Below are 27,999 nucleotides of genomic sequence, written 5' to 3' on the forward strand. Positions count from 1 at the left end.
CAACACAGTCAATGGAAATTCGACTGAACCGTCGACCGCAGTAGACGCCTAATGGCAGATACTCCCTGCTCTTCCCTGGGAAGGTGATTTGAATGAACTGGATGTAAATGACAGTGCGCCACTGCATTGGAGGTCCAGATTTGTGTCCGTGTGAGAGATATATAGCCGCGCGCGACCTGAAAACGGTGTTCTCGAGGAGCTGACACAAAATAGCTGCAATAAACTACATCAGTGCTCAGGTTGGGTCTCAAAGCTATCAGTGATGCACATTGTTCTCTGTAAGGTGACGGATCTTCATTGCCTTTCACACTTTATGCAAAGTTGAAGTTACCACGTCTTAGTGGACTAACATAGTCATGCATGAGTCAGGCAATCCATCACTAAAATATGATTTTTATTCAGTAGTTGTCTGAAGTCAGAGTGCATTCTTTTCTCTCTATGGATTAATATAAGTTTTTATACCCCCCCCCCCCCCCCCATCATGCATATAAAAAACAACAACAGCATAAATAATAACATAATAGAAGAGCACATCAAATCATTCAGTCAACATTGAGCATAATTTAGGTTGCCAGGAAACCGCTGTCACAGCATCCGTTAAAGCCACAGTTTTGTCAACTCTGATGGTCATTTTGAGGACAAAAACGTTGCGCTTTGTTCACTGCTGCCCCTCGAGGAGTTCGAGCCAATCCGAACGTACCAAAATCATGGTAACACAGCTCTGTCGCTTTTGTCTGGCCGCCTCTGTTACCATTAAACCATCCAACTTACAATTTCATCTTTGACAGAGTCACACGGAGTTGTCGTGTATTACCGCATCCTGTTCTGAGAGAGAGACAGACAGCCGTCGGGCGAGAGGTAAGTCATTATATATTAGACACGGTTGATGCACTTGTGTAAATGCAATTAGATCTGCTGGATGGCTTTAATGCTGTGAAGTGTCACTGATCTGACCGTGCAGCGTTGATTGTTGTTGATGTTGTCGTTTTACATCAATTACCTGCAGTGTGAACAACAGCTATCGCAGTACAGAAGTCCGTCTGTGTTCCCGTTCAATGAGCGGAACGCGCGTTTTACGTAGAGATCTACTCTACCAAACGCTTCACGTTAATGCTGCCTTGGGGGTCGTTCACACGGAAGGCGTTATTACCCTTGAAAAGCTAGACGTAACGCATAGAACAGAACGCAGGTGACTCGAGACGCGCTTTAAAAAGTTGAGCGTCTAAAAAACGCAAGACGCTGAGAAAAACAGCGAGACGCGGCGCAACGGTCAAAGACGTCCGTTTAGCGCATTTGACATAACAATTGAAAAAAGGCTCGGACGGATTCAAAAACGCTTTCTGTGTAAACGGCTCCGTATTCTCCACGTTTAGTCTTTATTTTCCCCTTTGTCTATTGTTCATTTATTACACCCAGAAACAAAAGCTTCGAGCTGGGAGTGATATTGTGAATGGAACCTGGACCAATAAGCGTCTGTATTATTACTGAATGAAGACGTGAGAAAAATCATTGGCTTTCGCAAGAATTGTGTGCAGCCTGTTCATTCTGTCCTGCAACAGCAAGGGTTTGAATTTTGCGGAGCATTTGCTGTTACTTTTATTGTTCTTGTTAAGGCTGCATCGGCCGCGCGTGCATAATGTGTAAGGGCACGTGCGAATGCTTATTATCGTAGTATAGGAAGCTTACTACGTCTCTATTACGAATATTTATTGAACTAAAAGGGTGATCCTGTGATAATTATGCGAGATAAAATTAGATGATTGGGAAACGCAACCAGTGGAACCGAGGTTTATGCATATATAAAAAGATTTGTTTCAGACAAACATGTTTTCTAAGCACCACCAGGATTTGTGAAGAGAGGCACCAGGTTGCTCAGCTGAAATGACATCATGCAGACAGATTTCTCCTGACAGAGATTTCTGCTTTTATTTCTATGTTTTATGCCAATGTGCTTAAGCATTTTCTTGGAATAATAGTCAATTATGGTTGTAATTTCCCTTTAAATTCTTCAAATTCATTTAAACTCCACAATTCATTTTAACTCCTGCATGTCTTTGTGGTGCACCCTATAGCAAAATTAAAATTGTTTCTCAGATGGACTGTGTCTGGATGGAGATGACATTCACTCCAACAGTGTACACCTCCAAAAGTGTAGTGGAGCCTTTCACTTGCTCCATTTGTTTGTATCCTGGATTATATTGGACACCTGCCCTATTTTCCTCTGTGCTTACTTCTTACCTCATTTCTCTGTGGATTTGAATACTGTTAGAGAGTCTTGGGCTCTTTAGCCACCATGTCCTCTTTGTTTCCATCCCTCACTACCTTTCACTTTCTTCTGAGTTATGACATCTCTCAGTGACATTATTCTGTCATCTACATGAGCAGTCATGTAGGTTTCTTGGCATGTTCTGAGGGTAAATACATTAGACAGCATGTGTGTTTTTTGTGACCTCTTTAACTGAAAGAGAGCTTGCAGATAGAAACCCAGATTTATTAGAATGAATTTCATGTGACCAGCCAGCTACATTTATATAGTGCTTTTCTGACACTACACTCAAAGCACTTTACACAGTGAACAGGGGACTCTCCTTAACCACCACCAGTGTGCAGCATCCACCTGGATGATGCGACGGCAGCTATAGTGCACCAGTACACTCACCACACACCAGCTATTGGTGGAGAGGAGAGAGTGGAGTGATATAGCCAGTTCATGGATGGGGATTATGAGGAGGCCATGATTGATAAAGGCCATAGGGGGAATTTGGCCAGAACACCAGGGTTACACCCCTACTCTTTTCGAGAAGTGTCCTGGGATTTTTCATGACCATAGAGAGTCAGGACCTTGGTTTAACATCTCATCTGAAAGACAGTGCCTTTTTACAGTACATTGTCCCTGTCACTATATTGGGGCATTAGGGCCCAATAGGCCCTAATGCAGACCGCAGGGTGAGCAACACCTACTGGCCTCCCTAATACCACTTCTAGCAGCATCCTTAGTTTTCCCCAGGAGGTCTCCCATCCAGGTACTGACCAGGGTCAACCTTGCTTAGTTTCAATGGGCAACCAGTCTTGAGCTACAGGGTGATATGGTTGCTGGCAAAGTAAGACTAAGCAAAGTAGCCCATACGTCCTTTTTCCCGGCCACATCCTCCAGCTCATGCTGGGGGATCATGAGGCGTTCCCAGTCCAGCCGAGAGATATAATCCCTCCAGCATGTTCTGGGTCTTCCCCTGGGCCTCCTCCCAGTTGGACATGCCCGAAACACCTCCACAGGAAGCATCCAGGAGGCATCCTAATCAGATGCCCGAACCACCTCAACTGGCTCCTTTCAACACGGAGGAGCAGTGGTTCTACTCCGAGCCCCTCTCGGATGTCAGAGCTTTGCACCCTATCCCTTAGGGTGAGCCCTGACACCCTACGAAGAAAGCTCTTTTCGGCCGCTTGTATTTGCGATCCTATTTTTTCAGTCACTACCCAAAGCTCATGACCATAGGTGAGACTTGGAACGTACACCGACTGGTGAATTGAGAGCTTTGCCTTCAGGCTCAGCTCCTTCTTCACCACCACGGTCCGGTAGAGCAATTGCATTACTGCAGACGCTGCACCGATCAGCCTGTTGATCTCACGCTCCAACTTTCCCTCACTCGTGAACAAGATCCTGAAATACTTGAACTCCTCCACTTGGGGCAGCTGCTCTCTCCCTACCTACCTGAAGAGACTTATTCTTTTATAGTATAGAGAAACAGGCTTTTTTTCTCCACTGAAAAAGCCTATTTTGTAAAAGTGTATAGTAGGCATACTTTCAACATAAAATATTAGCTATTAAAGCATAGGCGTTCTGTGAAAAGTAATTTCCAATTAATTTTATAAAACATGTTTTGTGAAGCAGTGACTGTAAAAAGAATGTGATAATAGGATATTGATTTAGCATTGATTTCAGTTGCACATGTAGGCTACATACAGGTCATACATACACACACTCTCTCATCCTGCAGTTCTTTTGCTGCGGATGAATAGCTCATGTATTTTTATGGAAGCAAGAGATATGTGGGTCAAGCACACATCTCGTTGCAGAAGCCTTTTACCACTGCTGGGTTTAGAGAAGGAGCATGAATGCGGTTCCTTCATAAGACAAGATCTTTCTCTTATGCATTAACCCCTAACCATACCCTTTTCCCACATCCTCTGATCATCAATACTTACAACACATGCCCATATTCCATTTATCCCTTAGGGTTGCTGGACTGGATCCATAGGATCTCAATGGACAGTTCTTATTGGTCATTTGTTTTAGAATAAGAGCACATATTCTGTGGCCCTAGACTTGTTGCGTGTGGCTCTATGGCTATGTGTGTACATCGTGATTATTGTAATTACCCACTTGTTACGACCAGAAAATGAAGCTCTTTCAAGCACCATGTCAATATTGATCTGCTTGTCGACCAACTACAGTCATTTTGATATACTTATTCTCAGTGGGTGCCGGTCACTGTTTGAATGTGATATGCATTCAGTGTGCGTAGTGAACGGCATCTGATCAAGACAAAGATATACAAACCTGTTTAATTTAGCTTTTAGAATTCCTTTGTGTAATGGCCTAGTGAGTAAGACTTGACATGTGTTCCAATAATCAACCCCATAGAGGTTCATTAATAATCATTAATAACACTACAAAGAAATAGTCAATAGAACACTATGTGGACAGCACCAGAAAGTGTCTGATTAAAACCATTCTAAAATTTTAAACAGTTTTAAACCATTCTAAAATGTGAACAAATTTGAACTGCCAGTATAACTCTGATTTTTGTTTCAGGTTTTAGGACAGTTCCCCTGAGACTGTATGGTGTATTAAAATGTAGATACAGTTTACTTGTCACATACTCATTTCCATTAATTAGTCTACTTAAATCAAGTTTTTAAAGGGATAGTGTATTCTCTTCATTTACTCACCCTCATGCCATACCAGATGTGTGGGACTTATTTCTTCTGCTGAACACAAAGGTTTTAAGAAAAATATCTCAGCTCTGTAGGGCCATACAATGCAAGTGAATGGTGACCAGACCTTTAAAGCTCCAAAAAGGAGATAAAGTCAGTACAGAAGTAATCCATACGACTCCAGTGGTTTAATCAGTATCTTCTAAAGAGATCCAGTTGGTTTTGGGTGAGAACAGACCAAAATATACCTTTTCACTGGAAATCTTGTCATTGCAGTCTCCTTGGTGATCATGATTTCAAGCTTGATTACAGTTCCTAGTGCTTAACGCTTGGACAGAGCGCTAGATGGCGCTATAGGAAGTGTAATTGAGCTTGAAATCATGATCGCCTAGGAGATTGCTGTCAAGATGTACAAAGAAAAAGGAGTTCTATTTTAGTCTGTTCTCACCCAGAACCAACTGGATAGCTTAAGAAGACATTGATTAAACCACTAGAGTCTAATGGATTATGTTTATGCTGATTTATCTCCTTTTTGGAGCTTCAAAGGCCTAATCACCATTCACTTGCATTGTGTGGACCTACAGAGCTGAGATATTCTTCTAAAAATCTTTGTTTGTGTTCTGCAGAAGAAAGAAAGTCATTCACATCTGGGATGGCATGAGGGTGAGTATGTGTAAATAATGAGAGAATTTTCATTTTTTGGGTGAACTAACCATTTAAGTACATTTAGTAGCATCTTGGTTTGTACCAACACAAAGCACATTAACACCAACCCTTTCAGCTGAAAAATATTACATTTTGCCAAAACACACTTGCTAATGTTAAGATCAGTAAATAAGGACTTAAACTTTGGTCTGTTTCTTGCCCAAAACCGATCGCATTGCTTCAGAAGACATAGATTTAAACCACTTGAGTCATATGGATTACCTTTTTGCTGCCTTTATGTCCTTTTTGGAGCTTGATAGTTTTGGACCCTATTGACTTGAATTGTATGAATATAAATACATCATACATCTATTAAAATATCTTTGTTTGTGTTCTGCAGAAGAAAATAAGTCATAAGAGTTTGAGATAATAAGGCATAAGGGTAAGTAAATGATGAGTGAATTATCATTTTTTGAGTGAACTATTCCTTTAACTTAGGCAATGGCCTATGCCACATCACACTATTTAATAGGAACACAGAATGTGAAGATTTTATTCAACCTCTAAATGAAAGTTCGGAAGGAGCACGTTCTTCTAATCTCGCGATCACCACTAGTGTTTATAAAGGCTTGCATACCTCTCCCAGAGACAATTCTTCTGGCATCCTCCTTCACCCCATGTCCACATTTATTTGACATTTTATTTTACATTGTCTTAGTGTAAATTCACTTAACGTGTTATCTCTCTTCATGTATTCCAGCCGGGAACTTGAAGCATGTGTCAAATTTTGCGCTCCACACCCTCTATTGCAGACAGCTAGCCAAACCAGTTTAACCATTTACCGTTCCCTCAAGGTTATATGAACACACAAACTTGTGAATGCAAAATGTTGTAAGAACTAACATAAGCTTATGCCTTTTTAAAGGTGCAATATGTAAAATTTTTCATGTAATATTCGCCTTTTTTTGCCAATGTGTGAACGGCTTGTAATGCAACTTAAAAAAAGAGCCCTTCCCGGACTTCCTTGGTTGTCTATTAAAGCCTGTAGACTGATTTACATGCGAAGGGAGTGGGTTGCTTTTGCCGGGAAAATCCAAAGGATGTGACGTTTATGCACGTTCCCGGGAGCCATGCCTCAGTGCTTCTCTTCCGCTATTCAACAGCGACAACGAACTGCAACACTAGGTAACGTTATCTTAGAGATAGAATCCAGCAAACATCCGGCTCGCAGCACAGCACCGACTCCTACGCAAACTCAGAGTAAGCCAAAAAAAAAAAAAATCTACTGAATCCCGTTTGGCTAAGCGGGAACGTGATCGTGGTCGAGCGAAAACTAGAGTGAACATCGGCAGGGCATTTGATTCCTGGAGGGATCTTCGTTCGATTTTGGGGATCAAAACCGACCCTGAATTGGCATTCTTCTAATTGGACAGGTAAGCTTACATAATTGCAAAGCATGTGAAATACAGTGCCATAAGGATCGATCTGTGTAATTTTAGCTAACTTGCTTCATATCTTTCAAATAATTTCAACAATCTTCTCTTTATACTAAAAGTCAGGTTAATGTCAATGTTAATCTGTAATTATTCAGCAAGGTAAACTACAATAATACATTAAATGAATGCTAGACAATGTTCAAGATAATGCAAAAAGCTCCATTCATTAGTGTAGCATAACTTGGTTATACAGAAAATATATGCATCTATTATTATAAAACAATAGGACATCGATATATCAAAATGACTGTTGTGATGGAATCACATCAGTACTGAATTGTGTCAACATATTTATAATGTACAGTCTATTTTATAAACAGCTACAGTCATCATCCACCAAATTTAGCTAACAGCTATTGATAAAGCTGGCTAGCTAGCTAACGCCGACATAGGCTATCGTTTAAATGCAGTCAATGTATCATGCAGACATAGGCTATCGTTTAAATGCAGTCAAGGTATCATGCAAAGAAAAGTGATTACTTCAATCTACAGTCTTGCATAGTCAGAATTATATCCACACTTTGTTTTAGCCCTGTTCCAGCACTGGAGAGTCAAATATAAAATACAGTCTCAAAGTTTGTAGTAAAACAATAATAACTGTATAATTTTAATTATGCTACCTCATCTTTCAGCATGATTGTTTTGGTCGATGTGTGTGCGCAAGCATGAGCAACAGGTAGCTGGCTGCAGTTCACTTAACGGCCACAGGTGTCATTAATAACGGGTTTCTGAATCTTACGTACTGCACCTTTAAATTAAACTGTAAAAATTGAAAGCAGTTTGTTTTGAATTTGTTCTCTGTAGTATCTGCTTTATGCTAAAAAAAGAGGGCGAATTGAGAATCGCCGCAGAGTTGAATGAATGACCTGTAAAACAGTGCGTACAACCAATAGCTTTTCCATTCAACAAATTTCTGTTTAATATGCAAAGACTAGCAGCAAAAAACACTATGAAATACATTGTATGCCTTAAAACAAGTGTGTTCAAAGTCAGACATTATGTAATGAATGTGTATCCCTGGGACTTGACACAGCTATGTACTGACTCGTAAATACTTGTAATACATGTGTGCACAAGGTGTTCTTTTATTTGTCATCTTACATTCAAACACCAACAGTGCACCATTGCACTATTATGCATATATGTGACACTGAATGAATTTATTACATTACTATAAATTACTGATTAAATTACAAACACATTTCCTGCTGCGTATTTTCGGGTTATATTGGCACCTTAGAAGAGAACTGCTTTCAATGAGCACTTCATTCAATTTGAGCTGAAAATGCTTAAAAATTATATTTTGGTTTGCTTCCATCAAGTTAAAAACCCCAAATGAAATACCTTTTTGTTTGTTAAAGTATTTAATTAATTGGATTATTAAAAAATAGCCCTCACTAAATGGTTTTGTAATATATAAAGCATTTATGTTGAATTTCCAGCAAAAATCATAATATGAAATTACTCTTATATAAGATTTTGGTCAATCTGCCTTGTCTACTATTTAGCTAGTAATTAAAATAGTAATTATTTTTTTATTTAATTGTGATAATTTGTTTGGACGAAATATATCCAAAAAATATTTTTTGGTGGACAGCACTTGATAGGTGGGCTGAAACAGTCCATACGTGGATCATGGTGAGCCATATGGAGGCTGAGCAGGGATGATGGACATGCCCAGGTCTTTTCCATTCAAGCCACCTTGGACTGACAGCTGAATGTTTGTCTTACTGCCCACCGGGCCTGACTACATGCATGCACGCACATAAACGCACACAAGCGGACATTGTGCACAGTTTCAGGCAATAAATTATGTTTCTCCCTGCAGTGTCTTCAAATGTCAGCACAATACATCATACATTAGTCACCCTTATTGGTGAGAACAGGCCTTCAACATACCAGTGTTCTTTTTATTTTCAGAAACATGATGGAGTTAGAGCTTTCCATACATTAAGACATGCGGCTTCATTCAGAAAACTGGATAAGCTGTACGGCTGGAAAACACAAGGATAAAGTAGCTGAATGGGAAATTTCTTGAGGGAATACTGTACGTAACTATTGTGCAGTAAAGCTGATGAAAAGTAAATGAGACATTTATTTTTGTTAAAGGGATATTACAGCCCAAAATGAAAATTCTGTCATCATTTATTCACCCTCATGTTGTTTCAAGTCGGCATGAACAAAAAAGGAGTTAGGCAGAATGTTGGCCTCAGTCATCATTCACTTTCATTGCATCTACAGGCATTCTTGATTTCATAAACATCTAGATGGATCAGAATAGAACAGTTGAACTGTTTTAACTTTACATAATATCTTATAATCGCAACTCTCATGACGCGTGACACGAAGCAATGACTAAAGAAGTCCATCTGCATGTGTACATATACTCACTTAGTACTTTATTAGGAACACTATGGTCCTAATAAAGTTCCCAACGTGATCTTCTGCTGTTGAAGCCCATCTGCCTCAAGTTTGGAGGTGTTGTGCATTCTGAGATGCTATTCTGCTCACTACAATTGTACAGAGAGGTTATCTGAGTTACCATAGCCTTTTTGTCAGCTCGAACCAGTCTGGCCATTCTCTGTTGACCTCACTCATCAACAAGGCGTTTCCATCTACAGAACTGCCACTCGCTGGAAATGTTTTGTTTTTGGCACCATTCTGAGTAAACTCTAGAGAGTTGTTTGTGAAAATCCCAGGAGATCAGCAGTTACAGAAATACTCAAACCAACCCATCTGGCACCAACAATCATGCCATGGCCGAAATCACTGAGAACATGTTTTTTCCCCATTCTGATGGGGGATGTGAACATGAACTGAAGCTCTTGACCCATATCTGCATGATTTTATGCATTGCACTGCTGCCACAAGATTGGCTGATTAGATATTCACAAAAATAAGTAGGTGTACAGGTGTTCCTAATGAAGTGCTCAGTGAGTGTATATTAAACAATTATTTAGGCTAAAAATCTATAACCTTTTATTGCACAAAACAATTGGGCAGTGGTGGCTCAGCAGTTAAGGCTCTGGGTTACTGCTCAGAAGGTTGGGGGTTCAAGCCCCAACAATGCCAAGATGCCACTGTTGGGCCCTATCTGCTCCAGGGGCACCATATCATGGCTGACCCTGCATACTGACCCCAGCTTAGCTGGGATATGTGAAAAAAAGAATTTCACTGTATATGTGCAAATGTATAATGTGTGATAAATAAATACAATTATTAATTATAATTATTATTATAATTGTAGTCTTCATAAAAAATAAAGACCTACTGATTATGCATAAAAATGAGAACACTGTTCACAGCAGGCAATTTAAAGTCCTACAGTATACTAATTGTATTTGTTGAAGGCGAGGTTAAGACCTAACAAGGAGTTGCATCTCTTAATTCATCCCATTTAATGCAATTAAAAATATTGCTAAAATCACTTGCCTCACTAATCGACTAGTCGGTTATCTAACCGACTTGTTGATGATCCTCACCCATGTCTACATTTTTTAGTAATTATGGCTATTGTAGTTTCTAAGCAGTTTATAAATAAATCAAATTGCTCTTCTGAGTTTCCAGTTGTTTTACAAAGCTCTCTGTAATTTTGTGCTTTACATCTTTATTATATATTTTTATCAGTGTGCATTGTCATGTGTGGATCTCTCCCCCTCTCTCTCCTTTCCCCACTCTCAGCTGGTGTGATTTAACATCTGATCCAAGCAGTAGCATTACACATTCAGCCCTAGGTATGTGTTTACATACCATCCTACTTTTTCTGTCAAACTCTCTCTTCTGTCCTTTCTTGCTTTCCTCTTTGCCATTTTCAAATGCTTTCTCTCTCCCCCCCTTAACACCCCCAATCCACCCCACTGACAAACACACACAACCCCCAACTCCTCTCTGTGTAACCAGAAGAGCGGCACACATCCTCACTCTGACACGATTTCATCTCCTGCCACCACAGAGAGACAAATGTGTGGTGTTGTTTGGTTGACACCACATAGTCTCACACAAATACATAAGCACTTGCCATATATGTGGCTGCCTTATCGGGCACTTCTCACACGCCTTACAGTCTAGCTGATCCCACAAAAGCTCAATAGCACTCTTTTCCAATTATCTATTGTCCAATTTTTATTTGCAAACTCTAACCTTTTCTTTTTGTTTTTCTGTTTCAAAAGTGGATTTTTCTTTGCAATTCTTCCCATAAAGTCTGCACCCCTGAGTCTTTTCTTTACTGTTGTACATGAAACTGGTGTTGAGCGGGTAGAATTCAAAGAAGCTGTCAGCTGAGGACATGTGAGGTGTCTATTTCTCAAACTAGAGACTCTGATGTACTTATCCGCTTGTTTAGTTGTACATTTGGGCCATCTCTTTCTGTCCTTGTTAGAGCCAGTTGTCCATTGTCTTTGAAGACTGTAGTGTTCACCTTTTGTATGAAATATTCATTTTTTTGGTAATTTCAAGCATTGTATAGCCTTCATTCCTCAAAACAATGATTGATTGAGTTTCTAGAGAAAGTTGTTTCTTTTCTTCCATTTTTGACCTAATATTGACCTTAAGACATACCAGTCTGTTGCATACTGTGGCAACTCAAATACAAACACAATGTTAAGTGTCATTTAATGAACCAAATAGCTTTCAACTGTGTTTGATTATAATGGCAAGTGATTTTCTAGTACCAAATTAGCAATTTAGCATGATTACTCAAGGATACGGTGTTGGGATGATGGCTGCTGGAAATGGGGCCTGTCTAGATTTGATCAAAAATGACTTTTTTCAAATAGTGATGGTGCTGTTATTTACATCAGTGATGTCCTGATTATATTTTGTGATCAGTTGAATGCCACTTTGGTGAATTAAAGTACCAATTTCCTTCCGAAACAGCAAAATCTGCACATTATTCCAAACATTTGGCCACCAGTGTATGTAACTTTATATTTTACTGCCTTTCATGTGAAAACAGATTAATTTGCAGAGTAGACTATATACCATCGTTATAGGCCTTTATGACACAGCTTTTGGTCAGTCGAGACATTGAGTGGTCAAATATTTTGTATAATGACCACTAAACAGTATATTTGACTGTCTTCCTAGGTTTTCTACCTACTGGTTTTATTGTTAAATAACCTGCAGCCCGTCTGGCGTGATTGTCGGTGCCAGACAGGCTGGTTTTTATAATTTCTGTAACTGCTGATCTCCTGGGATTTTCACATACAACAGTCTCTAGAGTTTACTCAGAATGGTGCCAAAAACAAAAAACATCCAGTGAGTGGCAGTTTTGCGGACGGAAACACCCTCTTGATGAGAGAGGTCAACGGAGAATAGCCAGACTGGTTTGAGCTGACAGAAAGGCTACGGTAACTCAGATAACCACTTTGTACAACTGTAGTGTGTAGAATAGCATCTCAGAATGCACAACACATCGAACCTTGAGGCGGATGGGCTACAACAGCAGAAGACCATGTAGGGCACTTTATTAAGACCATAGTGTTCCAAATAAAGTGCTCAGTAAGTCTATTGTCACAGTGTTCGTCTTGTTTTCTAAGGGCAATAATAAGTGAGACAATGTACAACACGTCATTAACGCAAATAAACCCCTTTTGGGTGATACCAGATCCTGATCTCATCATCCTGGGTTATTTGCGATGAAGACCGGCTGACTGTACATTATGCATGCTTGAAACCATGAGCTTGTTTTTTGGCCTTGAGATATCCTATTATCCATCCAAAGAAGAATAGTTGGTTCTCGATTGAAAATTCCTTTTCACTGGGAAATATGTTGGAATTATGGAAGGAAAATGGGTTGCAAATACCAATTTCATATTGATTTTAAAGTAATTTAATTTAAAAAAATGTGTTACATCTTAAGAAATTTATAATATACTGTACTGTGCAAAAGCTGTAGACACATGAATGTTTCACATAAACATTTGTCATCATTGTTTGATCAAACTCTACATTGCCATAACACAAACAAGGTAAGGACTCTGCAGCCTTAGATCTTTTAAATGGTGTATTCACTGACCAGATTAATTCATATAGCGATACTGTACACATGTGCTGAATGTAAACAATTGTCAACGGCCTTCGCAAGACAACAAGTTAAGATGGTTATTTGATATCTTCTGCTTTAGTAAGTCAATAGGAAATATCAATTTTAGATTTCCAAACATTCCTTTTGCAAATAGAATAGGAATAGAACAAGGAGTCCTGAAACTGATGGAAAGTCTCTTATAGATGCTCATCCAGTATTCATGGCATTATATATGAAAACATCCTCACTTTACAACATTTTTCCCAACTGACCTAAAACATTTGGACATAACTGCATTTTTGATCAATATGTTGAAAATAACACACATGAGCTGAAGACTGCAGTCATATCAATGACATTGAGAATGGCGTTTTATTTCGCCATGTTGAGATCACAAGTCCAGCCAAATAATACTGAATTTATCTCAGTAACCTCCCTGTTATTGAACAGTTTCGGTTGTGTAAAACAATGGCATCCTTAACAAAAAACTTGCTGTTGCATGATGCTGCATCCACTTCACTAGTTGTCCATGTAAAGTCCAATACCACTGTCATATCGGCCATAAAAACATAAACAAAGAATTACTGAGTGCACCTTTAAAGAAAGCTTCGTGCTAAATGTATCTTGTGGTATTCATGTACATGAAGGTTTCCAGAGGCAGATAAATAGATTATTTTGAATACCTTGGTGAAACCTTTATTCCAACTCTAACCAACACAAATTTGACAGAGTTTGTCAGTTGGTTCGGAGGTGGAATTAGTCAGTTTTTGTCAAAGCTGATTCAACATCTGCCCACGTCAGTGCTGTAGATTCTTATACCCACAATATATCAGTTCAGATTTCTGTGGCATGCTGTTCAACTGTGATTCATAAAATTGCCCCCGCCACTGATGTCTGCTTGAACAGCGTGTTTGCACTAATGACTCTTTTTTGCGTAACTTCTGCCGACAGTCTGTTTTGAATTCACTTTTCTGTTTGTTTCCAGCAGCTGCTATGACAGGGGTGGGGGCAGAGGATGATATCCCTCTCTGTGAGAGGAAAACCGTCACAGACTTCTGCTATCTCCTGGACAAGTCCAAACAGCTTTTCAATGGCTTGAGGTCAGTCTCTTTTCTGTGTATGTGTGTCTGAGCATTTGTTGTTTGTTTGTGGTTTGTTTGCCTTCCAGATTGCTGTCTGGCCCTAGTCGTGCTGTGACATTATGTAAACCGATCTCAGCTCACACTCTTACTTTCAATTTACAACTTACTTTCAGCTCACAACTCTTTTTTTTTTTGTTGGTGTATTTGCTTTCTCTAAGCCCCTTTACACCTGATATTAACAGGATGTGTTTGGAGCAATCTGATCACAAGTGGACTGCACCAAATACAGGTGTAAAATGGGTCAATCATTTTGTGATCTGAAAACTCAAACCACATTAGGAGGTACTATAGATAAAAAAGCATTTAAAGGAATATTCTGTGTTCAATACAAGTTAAGCTCAATCAACAGCATTTGTGGCATAATTTTGATTACCACAAAAAAAATGTTTGACTTGCCCCTTTTCTTGAAAAAAGCAAAAATCTGGGTTCCAGTGAGGCACTTACAATGAAAGTGAATGGGGCCAATCTGTAAACGTTAAAATACTCACTATTTCAAAAGTATAGCCATAAGACATAAACAATATGCGTGTTAACATGATTTTAGTGTGATAAAATCACGTACTTAAAATGTTTTTTTGTTTGTTTTTTTTTTTTGTATTATTTTATTTGATCCCCTTTTCTCCCAATTTGGAATGCCAAATTCCCACTAATTAGTGGTGGCGAGGTTACTCACCTCAATCCGGGTGGCGGAGGACAAGTCTCTGTTGCCTCTGCTTCTGAGAGAGTCAATCTGCGCATCTTATTATGTGGTTCGTTGTGCATGACACCGCGGAGACCCCCAGCATGTGGAGGCTCATGCTACTCTCCGCGATCCACGCACAACTTACCACGTGCCCAGTTGAGAGCGAGATCGCGACCACGAGGAGGTTACCTCATGTGACTCTACCGTCCCTAGCAACCGGGCCAATTTGGTTGCTTTGGAGACTTGGCTGGAGTCACTCAGCACACCCTGGATTCCAACTCGCGACTCCAGGGGTGGTAGTCAGCGTCAATACTGGCTGAGCTATCCAGGCCCCGATAAAATCGCTTACTAACCTTTTCTGTGTAAAGTTATAGCCAATTTTACAACTTTGTTGCGATAACGATGTAATGTCAACAAACCCTAAAATTACTGTATAAATGATGATTTAAACAGCTTTACAGCTCAAATAATACATGAGGTATAACAGAGTAATTAGTATAAGTGCTTTTACAAGCTTTACATTTCTGCCTTTAAACCCTCAAAAAATTGGCCCCATTCACTTCCATTGTAAGTGCCTCATTGTAACCTCGACTTTTGCTTTTTTATAAAGAAAAGGACGGACAAGTCAAAATAATTTTTTGTGGTAATCAACATTATGCCACAAATTCTATCGACTGAGCTTAACTTGTAATAAACCTGGAATATTCCTTTAACCACATTTGTACTGTACAAACTCTAACCCTGGGCAATTTATGCAGATTACAATTCAAGTATTTCTGGGAGAAATGGTGCAGCAATTTTTTTACACTTTTGATTTTAGACTTATTTTGCACTTTATCAACACAATGACATAGTAAGTGATCTACTGTACGTAGTCACAAAATCTAAGACCGTTCCCTCAAAAATCTGATCTGAAGTGGCCACAGGAGACACATTTGAGGTGCATGTGCCTACCATGTGTGAACATCAATCTATATCACCTGACCACTTATGATCGGATCACCCAAGACTGATCTTAATTCCAGGGCAGTTCTAACATCTCTTTATGTATGTGTTGATGTTTGCCTATTCAGCCATAGGGAGCTGAGAGCCCTGTATTTTTTCCAGTGTCTGATTTAAAGGAGCTGGCTTTTACATCTGAATGAATCTTCAGTGCTCCTCTTCCACCCCCTTATATCTGCCAGCATTTGTCTCTGCATTACACACACTCTCAAAAAATGAATCACGTCACTCTGTGTTTATCACCATTTCTCAGTGGCCAGTAGTTTGCTTTTGAGTTAATCAGTCATTTTTAGATTCTACTATTTATAGGACAAGTATGTCAGTAGCTGTGGGCTCTATCTCACTCTCTTTTAGTGTTTTCTCTCTCTTCCCCCATTATTTTCTCTCTCTTTCTTTCTCATCTTCACCATCTGTACCCTTTTCTTCCACTCTAACCTTTTTGTTCAGGTCCCATTCTTATTTGCAAGATGTGTGTTTCTTAAATTTTTATTACATAAGTAACTGAGACTCCTGCAATCCAGGGGGTTTGTTCATAGGGTAACCCAAATGTTGTGGCATTCAGATATTCATGGTGCTGGTTTATTGTGCATAAATGAAATTCATAGGGCAGAGCTTGGTTGTAGACTTTCAGGTCAGTGTGCCACTAATCAATCATACTTTTTCTGGGAAACCCTTGATACTGGGAAGTATGTTGATTCATATTGATACTTTGGTGTAAGATTGGACATGGCTTCTAATGTTTAATATTGCAGTGATTTTATATAGTCTAAGCAGAATTGTAGCAAATCATTATCGATTGCTGAAGTTTTAAGGAAAATACTTTTTCACCCATTAACTGTTATAGAATACTGTCAAATATTAGGGGTGCACAATACATCAATGGCCGATATATTGTTGGCCGATAACTGGGAAAATCTAAATATTATTATTGCGGCAACAGAGGAATTTCTGTTGAAATTTTTGCTGAGAATTTGCTACGGTTTATTTGCGTGTGATAGAAAATCTTTGACGGCTAGTGGCTTTTCTCCTTTTCACACAGTTTCAAGTGTCAGTATGCGTGCACACGAACAGTGTGTGTGACCATTATGACGATAATTAAACAATTTTATTAAAGAATATTGTTGACGAAAATGTGACGAGAAAAAATAATACTGCAAGATATTAATGTTGCAATCTAGAGAAACATCTGTATAGTTTGCGCAGCGCCAGCGCATTAGTGAATGGTGCTGCTTTGTTGACACAAACTCAAGCACAGGCTGGTGATACACTCGTGGCTATTTTTAGCCTTCATAGCAGTACGCAATATTTGAGCGCTACTCAAGAACAGCATCTCAGATGTAGATACTCAATAGTTCAGTTCACTTATAATATGCATTTAGAGTGGCACCGGAGGTGCATTTTACCAGAATTTGAATAAGAAGCAAATTAAACTACTGTGAACTCGCCTACAAACAGACACATACAGGAATTCCTGGAGAGTTTAGAAAGGTGAGGGTGAGGGTTTAAAAAGTGCAGGATTTAAATATATTACTGTTGTATTTAAAATTCAAATCAATAATAGTCAATAATAATAATATTAATAACAATTTATTATTATTATTATTGTCATCATTAGTATTTGTTTACAATTTATAACAATATTTAAGTTGAATGGGTTCCAAAAAATAACTGTGTGAATGAAAAGTGGACTGATGTCTTACAACTAAATTGAACAAAAAAGAGATCTAATGCAAGTTGCAAGTCCCAATTAGTTCCACACAATAATGTAAAGATATTCTAAACTGATTATGCAAAAAAAACAACACTGGTATCGGCTTGGGATCAGTATCGGCCAATACTGAGATTTCCGATATCGGAATCAGATCGGAAGAGAAAAAGTGGTATCGGTGCATCCCTAAAATTAACCACATTAAAAAGGGTTTATTACCTCACTTAGACTCATCCTATTTATATATGATTAATGTCCACAACATATATGCAATATTACCACTTACATTTACACAGACAATTAGGCCAAAGAACAGGTGAACTTGAACTAAGTTACACGCTAGTCATAATAAGTGTAAATTGCATTGCGTAACGATAAGGTTAAGACTGTAACCATGGTTCCCTGAAAGGAGGGAATTAAATTCTGCTTTGCTGACGGTTTGGTGTTATTTCCGCAGGAGTAACCATTCTCTGAAACTCTTTAAAATCTTGGCAATTTTAATTGGCAGATAGCGCTTTGTGCTCTGCCTCCCCATGTGTATCATTTGCCGTATATACAGTCTCCTCAGAATATTCTACTGAAAGGTACAGAGCGATACTTGGCCCTTGTAGCGAAGATTCAGTAGCGCGGCCAGCTCATGCAGCATTTCATTCCCTCCTTTCAGGGAACCGTGGTTACAGTCGTAACCTTATCATTCCCTTTCAAGTCGGTCCTTTCAATGCTGCGTCGCTGATGCTTTGGGGAATGAAATGTTTCCACAAGCACATGAAAACAAGCACATTTTCCTCTGTCTGGCGGGCACGAGCGCCGTTTTATGTAAAGCGGCATGAAACTCAAGACACTTTGCTCTTGGCTCGGTTTTCGTTCTGAAAGCCGAAGCCAGTCCTCTCTCCTCCTGCCATACTCCTTCTGCGGCTTCCGAGGAACTCAGAGGAATCCTCCACAGAGGGGCATTCAAGAGCTCTATTATCTGTGGAAACCACAGGCAGTTGGGCCATTCCAGCACAAATAGCAGTACAGTTTCCTCGTCCTCCCGGATTTTGCACAATACTTGGCGAAGTAAGTGGATGGGAGGGAATGCATACTTGCGTCCCGCTGGCCATTTGTGGGCTAGAGCATCCAGGTGCAGAGGAGCATGAGTCAGGAAATACCATAGGCGACAATGCGTTGTCCCCAGGGATGCAAATAGGTCTATTTCTGCTTCCCCGAACTGATTATCCTTGCAAATCTGCGCCGCGGTTCTGGTGATCCGGAACGTGTGTTGCACGTATAGATAGGAGATGTTTCTCACACCAGAGGAGAAGCTGATATGCCAAGTTCATCAAAGGGCATGATAGAACACCCTTGGTGATTTATGTAACCCACAACTGCCTTGTTGTTGGTTCTGATTAGAACCTGAAAAACCCTGGACGGCTGGCCAGAAAGCCATTAATGCTAGAAATACAGCAGTAGTTCCAGACAATTTATGTGTCAGGTTGTTTTAGCACCTATTCAGGTACCAAAGGCTGGGAGACCATTGCACAAGGCTACTCAGACCGTGTTCAAAGCATCCAACGTGTCCACTGTGAGTCTGGATACTTGACAGAGTGCCATGCCCATCTGGTAGAACGTGGGCATTTTCCAAATGGTCAACGCAGCTAGACAGCGCCGTGATACCACAAGACGTAAGTGACCATGTCGCCATGAATGATGGGGCACCTTCGATCTGGGCTAGCACTGAAGGGGTCTCATTCACAGTAGTCACACTGGAGTGACCGTGCTCTATATCCCGTCCTCACGCGCCTCCCTCGTGTGGTCTCTAGGGAGCCACAGAAGGAGTATGGCGGGAGGGGAGAGGAGGGGACCGGCTTCGGCTTTCAGAACGAAAACCGAGCCGAGAGTAAAGCATTTAGAGTTTTATGCTCCTTTTATCAAAAACGCAATCAAACATGGCGAGCGCTGTCAGCGTGGGGTCTGCCCAGCCAATGGAGCTCTGAAATACCGGCCCAGGCAATCACAGCACTTGTGCTGAATGGGCAAAGACATCTGATGTGGAGGGGGGAGGCACGAAGGGCTGAGACAGAGAAAATCCTCCTCAAATCTCTGTGCTTTATTTCCCGTCCTCACGTGCCTCCCTCGTGCTGTTCCTCGGAAGCCGAAGAAGGAGTATGGCGGGAAGAGAGGGGACCGGCTTCGACTTTCAGAACGAAAACCGAGTTGAGAGCAAAGTGTCTTGAGATTCATGCATTTACAGTGAACACAATCAGCCTCAATGAGCACCGCTTTATGTAAAACAGTTCTCGGCCTACCAGACAGAGGGAAATTTGCTTGTTTTCATGTGCTTTTGGAAACATTTACAAAACAGCATCTTTATAAAGACATAGTTAAGCAAACAGCTCTTTTACGCTTGTGAACAGTAAACAAATACACACTAGAGCTGGGCGATAGGACGATGTAATCCCGATACTGATTGCGAACAGACGATGATCAACAATATCTGCCTGATTCGCTGTTTGTTAGATGCGTGCAGCACGAGCCTGTCATGTGGAACACAAGCATGTCGGCATGCAGCGCAAGCCTGTCTCGTGGAACAAGCGCATGTAAAGAGTTTTCACTCTTTTTTTTTCTCTGCTTCATCTGAAAACTGTTTGCAAGAATAATGTCGTCTATGAGAATGCTGCAAATGATCTCAGATCATCTCGGGAGGTGCTCTGAGTTTAGTTCGCTTTATTTCCACACGGTTGGCATGCATTGTGAACGTAACTCTGCAGGTTCAGTAATATCTTTGTATTAAAGAAACAAAGACACAGACAAAGTGATTAAATCATAAAATAATACAAGACACGTTTACCTTGAACCTAAAATTTAGTACTATTTAATTTTTTTTGGCAGCATTAACTGTATTACCAAAACGCAATACAAACACAAATTCGATAAGAACACACATTTGGCAGCATTATTTTGGGAACACAAGGGAATTTATTAGGCTTATTTATTATGATTAATATTGTCTTTACATTTATAATTGTCTTTAGTTCTTAATCTTAAGAACTTAATCTGTAGCCTATTAGTAATTTTCCATCTGTTGTCGTTGACGGATGCTTGTGTGATGGCAAATGGAGCTGTTGAAGACGGTAAATGTTTGGATTTGGGGAGATGGTTAAATAAGATTTTTTGTTTTGTTTCAAGTTCAGTTTGATTTTAGAAATGTCTTTTGTTGTTCGTGTTTCAATACATGAATTAATTTTTTAAAGCAAAATCAATAAAGCAAAAAAAATTCACCGACCCTCGGCAGGGGGATTGCCAATGTAATCGGATATCGCAATATTTTTAAGGCGATTATGGCTAAAATATTTTTTGAAATATTGCCCTGCCCTAATACACACAAACGCAATCAGGCTGTAGCGCTTATGTTACACACTACAGAAAACTCCAATGAAATTCCAATAATTCAAAGGATACTTACCGTTGAGGCCCATGGGCCATAGAATAATCAGTTCACTGTGAGGCAAAGAAAGCAGCGAAGGCGTTTCGTCCATCCGCTGTCCCACAGGAGGAAATTCCACACGTCTGATGTTCAACGGCAAAGGTAGGATGTAAGCGATCGCCAGAGCACAAAGCGCTATCTGCCAATTAAAACTGGCCAGATTTTAAAGAGTTTCAGAGATTAGTTACACCTGTATAGATAACCCCAAAGCGTCAGCGACGCAGCATTGAAATGACCGACTTGAAAGGGAACTTGCCTTGTGAAAACGGTGTTTCCGGAAAAAGCACACCATTCGCAATGCAGTATCTTAAACTGGATAAACACAGAAAATAATAATTCTAAATAGGGGTGTAACGGTACACAGAAGTCACGGTTCGGTACGTACCTCAGTTTTGGGGTTATGGTTCGATACGAGTTCGGTACAACAGGAAAAAGCAACAAATCCCAAATGCTAGGTTTCTTTTCATTTATTTTGAACAGACAGTAGTGCAAATTACAGTTTGTTCCACCTAGTGGCATTTAGTCCCCCCTGAGGTAGTTGGTACAGTACAGCCTCCTTTAGTGTATTAAGCACTAAGCAGTAATCAGAATGCACTCTTGCATAGGCCATATTTTTTTGTAGGGTTGATAAGAAACAAAAGGTATTTGGTCACAATCAGCTACAAAACTGAAAAGCATCCCTTGTGTTATAAAAGTACAAAATAAATACAATAATGAAAAATAAAACTTGTGCATTAGGAGAAGCCATTCTTGTTTTGGGTTGGTGCATAGATGGTCTGTTCTTCTTGTGCTCTTTTTCCTGTTGTGGCGGTTAGCAAACAGTGTTACATTACCGCGCGTGCCCCCTTCTGGATTGGAGTGGATTGCCTGTGACTGACTCGGATGTATTCTTCGTCTGACTGCATGCACCGAACTGTGACATCAGTGCCGTGATGGTTCGGGACGAATACATGTACTGTTACACCCCTAATTCTAAAGCATACCTCCAAAGCATGAAGAATTAAGAATACAGAAGGCTAACTTCTAAAATGTAGCTAATACTTCAGAATATTCATTATATGTTATATTTCAGGAGCACAGGTTTATACATCAAGGGCAGTTGTACAGTATTTTGTATGCAGCCTTTCTTTTATACGTTTGAAACATGTTTATATTAAGAAAATGTTTATAATTTTTTCTAAATGTTTGAATATTTGAATAAAGTCTGGTACAGTTTGACACATTTTGTAGTCATTTTGCGCATTATCATCAAATTAAAGATGATTTTTGTTGACTAAAATGATATGCTATTTTAGTCAGTAAAACTGACTAAAATTAATGAATATAACATGATGAAAGATTGACAAATTGTAAAGTAAAATTTTGTCTAGAGACTAAATCTATTACAAAAAAAAATTTCACATTGCTCATTAAAGATTATTTCAAGATCTATGCTCTGTGTTACATTGTTTTTGTACTAGTTTTAAATGGGATCATTGCTGTTAATTTATTGTCTCTGTAACAGTTCAAGGATGGGCAAGGAGGAGGTGGGAACCGGCTGAACAGTAAACATAAAGTTTTAATGTCAAACTTAACTTAAAACAAACATAAACAAACACAGACACACATGCAACGTGGCCGCATGCATCTCTCTCTTTCTCTCTCTCTCTCTCTCTCTCTCAAACTGGTGCCTCCGGCTCCCCTTTATCTCGCTCTCCCGCTGATCAGCTGATTCAGCGCTGGCTGTGCATCAGCGCTGGCTGTGCATCATCACAGCCCGGCCACACTCTCCTCCTTGTCACAGTCTCATTTTGGTTTAAATCATTGTTACATCTTTTTGAAGTTTGTTATTCTCCCTCTGTATAACTTGGCGATTCATCAGGATTGCCATAAATGCTCATAAATATACACGATACAAGGATTACAATAAATACTCATATAAATGGACATGCTACAATTTATGCAAGTATAACATATTTTGTTTCTCATTCAAATCATCAGCATACATCTGTAATATAGTCACACTTCTGGTTCACTTTACATCCACCAAACCTTAAATGGCAGCAGTTACACTCAGTAACTTTTGTCTTTGTGTCATCTTGGATTTACACTGACACCTAGCGGCTTGGATGCAGCATCATCAAAAATCAATAGTTTTCAGTTTCAGATGCCATTGTAGAAATTTAGCATTCACAGTCAGCCGTGATTATTTTAATCAATGAGTGAAAGTGTCAAATAACAGGACGGTTACTGAGATTAAGCGAGCAGCATTCATCTAGTCATGTGATTCTAACATGGCAGTCCCCTTTTGTGGACCCTCTCCATGTAGAATAAACAGCTTTTATAAGGTTACTGATATGACTGGAGTCTTCATTTTTGTCATGATTTCCTACATATATTGCAAAATTACAATTCATGTCTTTTGGAGTTACATTTTTTTAATGAGGAAAAATTACTGAGTGTACCTTTGAGTTGGTCCAGATTTCTGTATTTTAAGCGACACCTGTTTTGTTTCAGGTGAGTAGTTTTTAATTAATTCGTTGGCAGCTTGTTCAAAAGGTTCAAATTGATCCTTTATCGGTGTCAGCCACAATGAGCTGTAAATTATCGGCCCAAAAATTCCGCATCCTTATCAAATCCTTCAAAACAAAAAGTCTCATTTTTGGAAAACAAAAAACTTGGCAGTATGAAATGTAAGAATCATATTACTTCACAATAAATTGTAAATAGCTGTATTGTCTCTGTGCTGAATTTCTAGTATGTGAGGTTCTGAAGGTTAGCACATTTGAAAAGTAACCCTGCTGCAATGTATCTAGTAGTGTTTGCCAAGACAAACATCAATAGATCTGTTGCTTATTTTTAGGGTTAAGGATTTGAACAAACCTTACAAGATGAGATTTTCCTGGAAGAGAAAGACTGTAAATTGTAAATGTGTACACCTGCTTAAAGTTTATTTTGCCCCGAAAACGAACACACATGGAATAAAAGCCACAAAACTCTTTGGGATATTTTCAGTCTGTGAACTGCACTGCCAAAAGGTAGATATCAGCTAATACTAAAACAAAAATGTTACAACCTCTCAATAGCTTTTTTAGTAGATGTCAGCAATAGCATTGTAGCACTAGCCCAGGCATTAAGTTTAGTTTTTTATTGCTCTTGTATGAATGATTTCATATGATGCTGCTTACCAGTAAACAAATATGCATGTAGGACCTATTAATTTCATACCCCAATGATAGCATGTGTCTAGAGCAAATGCAGTGTCAACTTGTGGGGCTAGATGCTTGTTATTAGGCAACGCCCCATGCCCTGTTTCTCCATGCTAATTAGGCTGTCTAACCAGTAGTGGCCTACTTTTGTATTTGATGCTTAGCAACACCCTGAAGAGTTGAGTAATGAAATGGCTATTATTAATTGGTCTCATTTCCTTAAGCAATACTTTCCCTACTTGATATCTCTCGCTTTGTCTCACCTCTTTGGCTGTTCACACTGAATCTGAATGTGGCACAAATCTGATTTTGTGCTCCTAAATTGACCCGCTTGCGCAACACTCCATTAAAATACATATAACAAACCATGTTCATGATTATAATATGTGTAAATTATAAATAAAATAATAATTAGCCATTTTTTATGCATTTTAATAATCTATCAGCAAATGGAGGAAAACCTGCAGATGCCATGTCAGTTTAGAATTTAATTCCCATTGAGGCTCAACAATGTAATTTTACTTGTGAAACACACCATAAAATCAAAGGGCAGCAGGAAAAACAGCATTTATTTATGACAAATATGAAGGGTAAGAAGAGTCTGCATTGAGTTGCTTGCATTTGTGTTTTGATAAAGTTTGAGCTATATCGCAACTGTGTTTTCTGTGCCTTTTTCTTTTCTGAGTGACATGATTAAGAGCACTGTTACAAATCGATCTCTGTGTCTTTTCATACACATATTTTACTACTATAATCCAAACGAATTGCTGAACCCAACTCTTGAAGCCTAATGTTTTATTTTATTTTCTGAAAAAATAAATTCATGTGTTAACTAGAAAAGTTATGAATCACAATGAAATATTTTAATCCATAATAGGGCTATATACAGGGTAAATCGAGCACACAAATGACAAATTAGTTATATTAATGTAAAAAACCATTAAATCCGACGTGGCTGTTCATACTGAAGGCACACTGGAAAAACATCAGATACATATCTGATTTATTTCTAATTATGAAAGTGGCTCAGATCGGATTGAAAATGTCAAATTCAGTGCGCTTGTGGCTGTTCACACTGTTATCCAATTAACTGATCTGTAGCACATCCGAGTGAAAACATCTGAATTGGGCCACATTCAGCAGCCTTTGGTATCTCTTTACTGATTAAGCTTGATTCGATAAAGAGATGGTTATGCTGACTTGATGTTTTCATATTTGAATCTTTACAACCAACATACATTGTTCATTATAGAGTGAATTTCAAATTATAAACAAATTATGTAAGTTTACTTAGCATTTTTTTCGCAGAATTGAATACATTAGCGATAAATTGCTTTTGTAGTGTTACTAGACTTTCCCAAGTTAAACTGACATTGTAGCCCCTTTCTGGAATAGCCATATTTAAGCAATATCACACAAGCTAGAGTTGTACTGAATATCAAAACAGCTGTGACTAATTTCCTCCAAAACTGTAAACACTGTGTCTCTGTGGCGCTATCAAAATATTTCTCTGTATGTTTGAGCAGCCCGACACAGCACCTGTGATGGCAGACAGGGGGAGTATTCGGGAAAGCTGTGCAAGTGGCATAGAAAATAAACACTTCAGCTTTAATATCGAGTAACTTACATTTTAGACACAATATAGCTAGTTATTTTTGTGCCGCTAATGAAAATAGTACAAAACTAACCAAACCAGAATCAACCTTTGCATATCACCAAGCAACACCCCATCTGACAATCTTTCTGGATCTAGAAGGCCGCAAACATAGACAAGTGGAGTGATACAGACTGCGAAGTGTCCCAGTGCTGTTACACTTAATATAACAGCAGCACTCTTGGTATGCATCTTGGCCAATCAGATTAGAAGCCATGGGGACCTATTTTAAGAGCACTAGTGCTAAGCGCAGCACTATTCCATAATTCACACATGCAAAGTCAATGGGCATGACCATGAAGTTTTGGTATTTTTGTGCAAGCATGCGCCAAGTCTAGGCGCAAGTGGGTTTGGCAAAATTGCATGTGCAAAGCGCTAATGGGCTGGGTCAAGTGCAATTTAATTCTGAAGTTCTTCTCCGGCACCGTCTGCATCCTATTATATAGTCCAATCCCTGTCTATCACCAGTGATATAAACAAAGACAGCACATTCATAAGAAGTTGGTTATTGTAATTGGGCTGTATGCAATGAATTAGAGGAATAGAAATATGGACTTACGTTCTTTTGTGCATTTACTACATCCCTGTAACAAATGTAAGGCATATTTTTATGACAGTGACACGCTCCTTTTATATGCATGGTAAATTTGGTTCTTGTCAGGATTTGGATTTATGCTTTATTAAACTATAGAGATTGTAAGTATTATTAATTATTTTCATCTACTGACACACAAATCATAGATAGTATTAACAGTGATTGTATCGGAATGCACTTCTCTTCTACCGGTCGATTTTTCTAAAAAAATAAAACAAAAATTGTATTAAAACATTAAAAAAACATTAATCAAAAATATTTCTTAATTCAAATTACACTCCAAATGAAGCAAAAATATAATCATAATAAGAAGGTGGTCAAAAGAAATCATACCAAATCCAAACATTTTACTGTCTCCAACTTCTTCCTCCTTTTGCAGTGACTTAAAAATCACTACGACAACAGGCAAAAAAATATCAATACAAATTAGATCATAAATACAATTGTAATATACAGTATATACATAGTAATAATAATAATAATAATAATTGAAAAATAAACCATGACTTAAATATAGTTTACAACCAATCTCATAAATATTTGTTTCATAAAACGGCTACAACAGTGATTTGATGTTCCACTATATTTTTAGAGTTTGGACATGAACGTTATTACCATCTGCTGGTGGAATTTCCAAACTGCAACTGCAGGAACAAAGTTTGGACTTTGCGCTGAGATAAGACATGCTTTTGAAACGTCTTAGCGCAATGACCTATTTCTCAAGAAAATAGCAAATTGTCCTTTGAGACACTTTATTTACATAAAATACACAGAGTTTTTGCGCATACACCCACAGAAAGCGCAAACACTCCCACCAACGGCCACTTGCGCTGACACAAAAATTGTGCTTAGAATTAGCTCTCTCACAAAAATTGGATAAGATGTTATACACAGTTGTAGTGCTGCGCTTTGAGCACCCACAAAAATAGAGCCCTGGAACTAGATTCTATTTAAAATGTTACAATCAAAACAGTGGAGTACAAGATATCTCAGCCATATTAAACAGACAGAATATTATTTTGTTGCTCCTCAGCTACACCAGTTCTGGCCCAATCTGTACACAGACCCCATCCTTTCTCCCTCCTATCCTGCCGTCCCTAATTTACAGGTCTGTCCGTGGCTGTGCTCTGCCACTGAATCTGTCTTGTGGGTATTAATGCTGTCAGAGAGGATGGGAAATTAATGGTGCATGGAATAAAATTAAAGCCCTGCCTAATGACAGCACCTATCTCCTTCCTGACCTTGTCTTTCGCAGCCCACAAGGGCATCAGGGTGAACAATAAATCTCACAACTCCATCTCTGTAACCTAACAGAGTGTGTGTGATGAATGCTTGTTGAATGAATGGAAGCTATACAGTTCCAAATCATTTGTGTGCACGAGCTACTACACCGGGTTTAAATGCAACCTGCATGAATGAATGGAGGCGTGTCTGTGAACTGGTGGTTTATTGCATGGTACA

The 27,999-nt window shown here is 39.1% G+C and overlaps 1 protein-coding gene across 8 annotated transcripts in view; it reads left to right on the forward strand.

Moving 5' to 3' along the window:
- LOC127422146 (protein SCAI-like) overlaps positions 1-27,999 on the forward strand; it is a 48,932-nt gene that overhangs the window by 98 nt on the left and 20,835 nt on the right. For 2 of the 8 annotated variants that reach the window (XM_051665491.1, XM_051665500.1), the window contains exons 1-3: positions 487-710; positions 789-858; positions 14,087-14,201. In XM_051665491.1, the coding sequence (XP_051521451.1) occupies positions 624-710; positions 789-858; positions 14,087-14,201 (272 nt within the window). In that variant the 5' untranslated portion in view covers positions 487-623. Of the gene's footprint in view, positions 1-23; positions 240-486; positions 711-788; positions 859-14,086; positions 14,202-27,999 lie in introns of those variants that run through there. The other 6 variants (XM_051665515.1, XM_051665519.1, XM_051665513.1 and 3 more) reach the window with 6 other exon arrangements.

This window comes from Myxocyprinus asiaticus, chromosome 3 (assembly GCF_019703515.2).
Source record: "Myxocyprinus asiaticus isolate MX2 ecotype Aquarium Trade chromosome 3, UBuf_Myxa_2, whole genome shotgun sequence".
NCBI lineage: Eukaryota > Metazoa > Chordata > Actinopteri > Cypriniformes > Catostomidae > Myxocyprinus > Myxocyprinus asiaticus.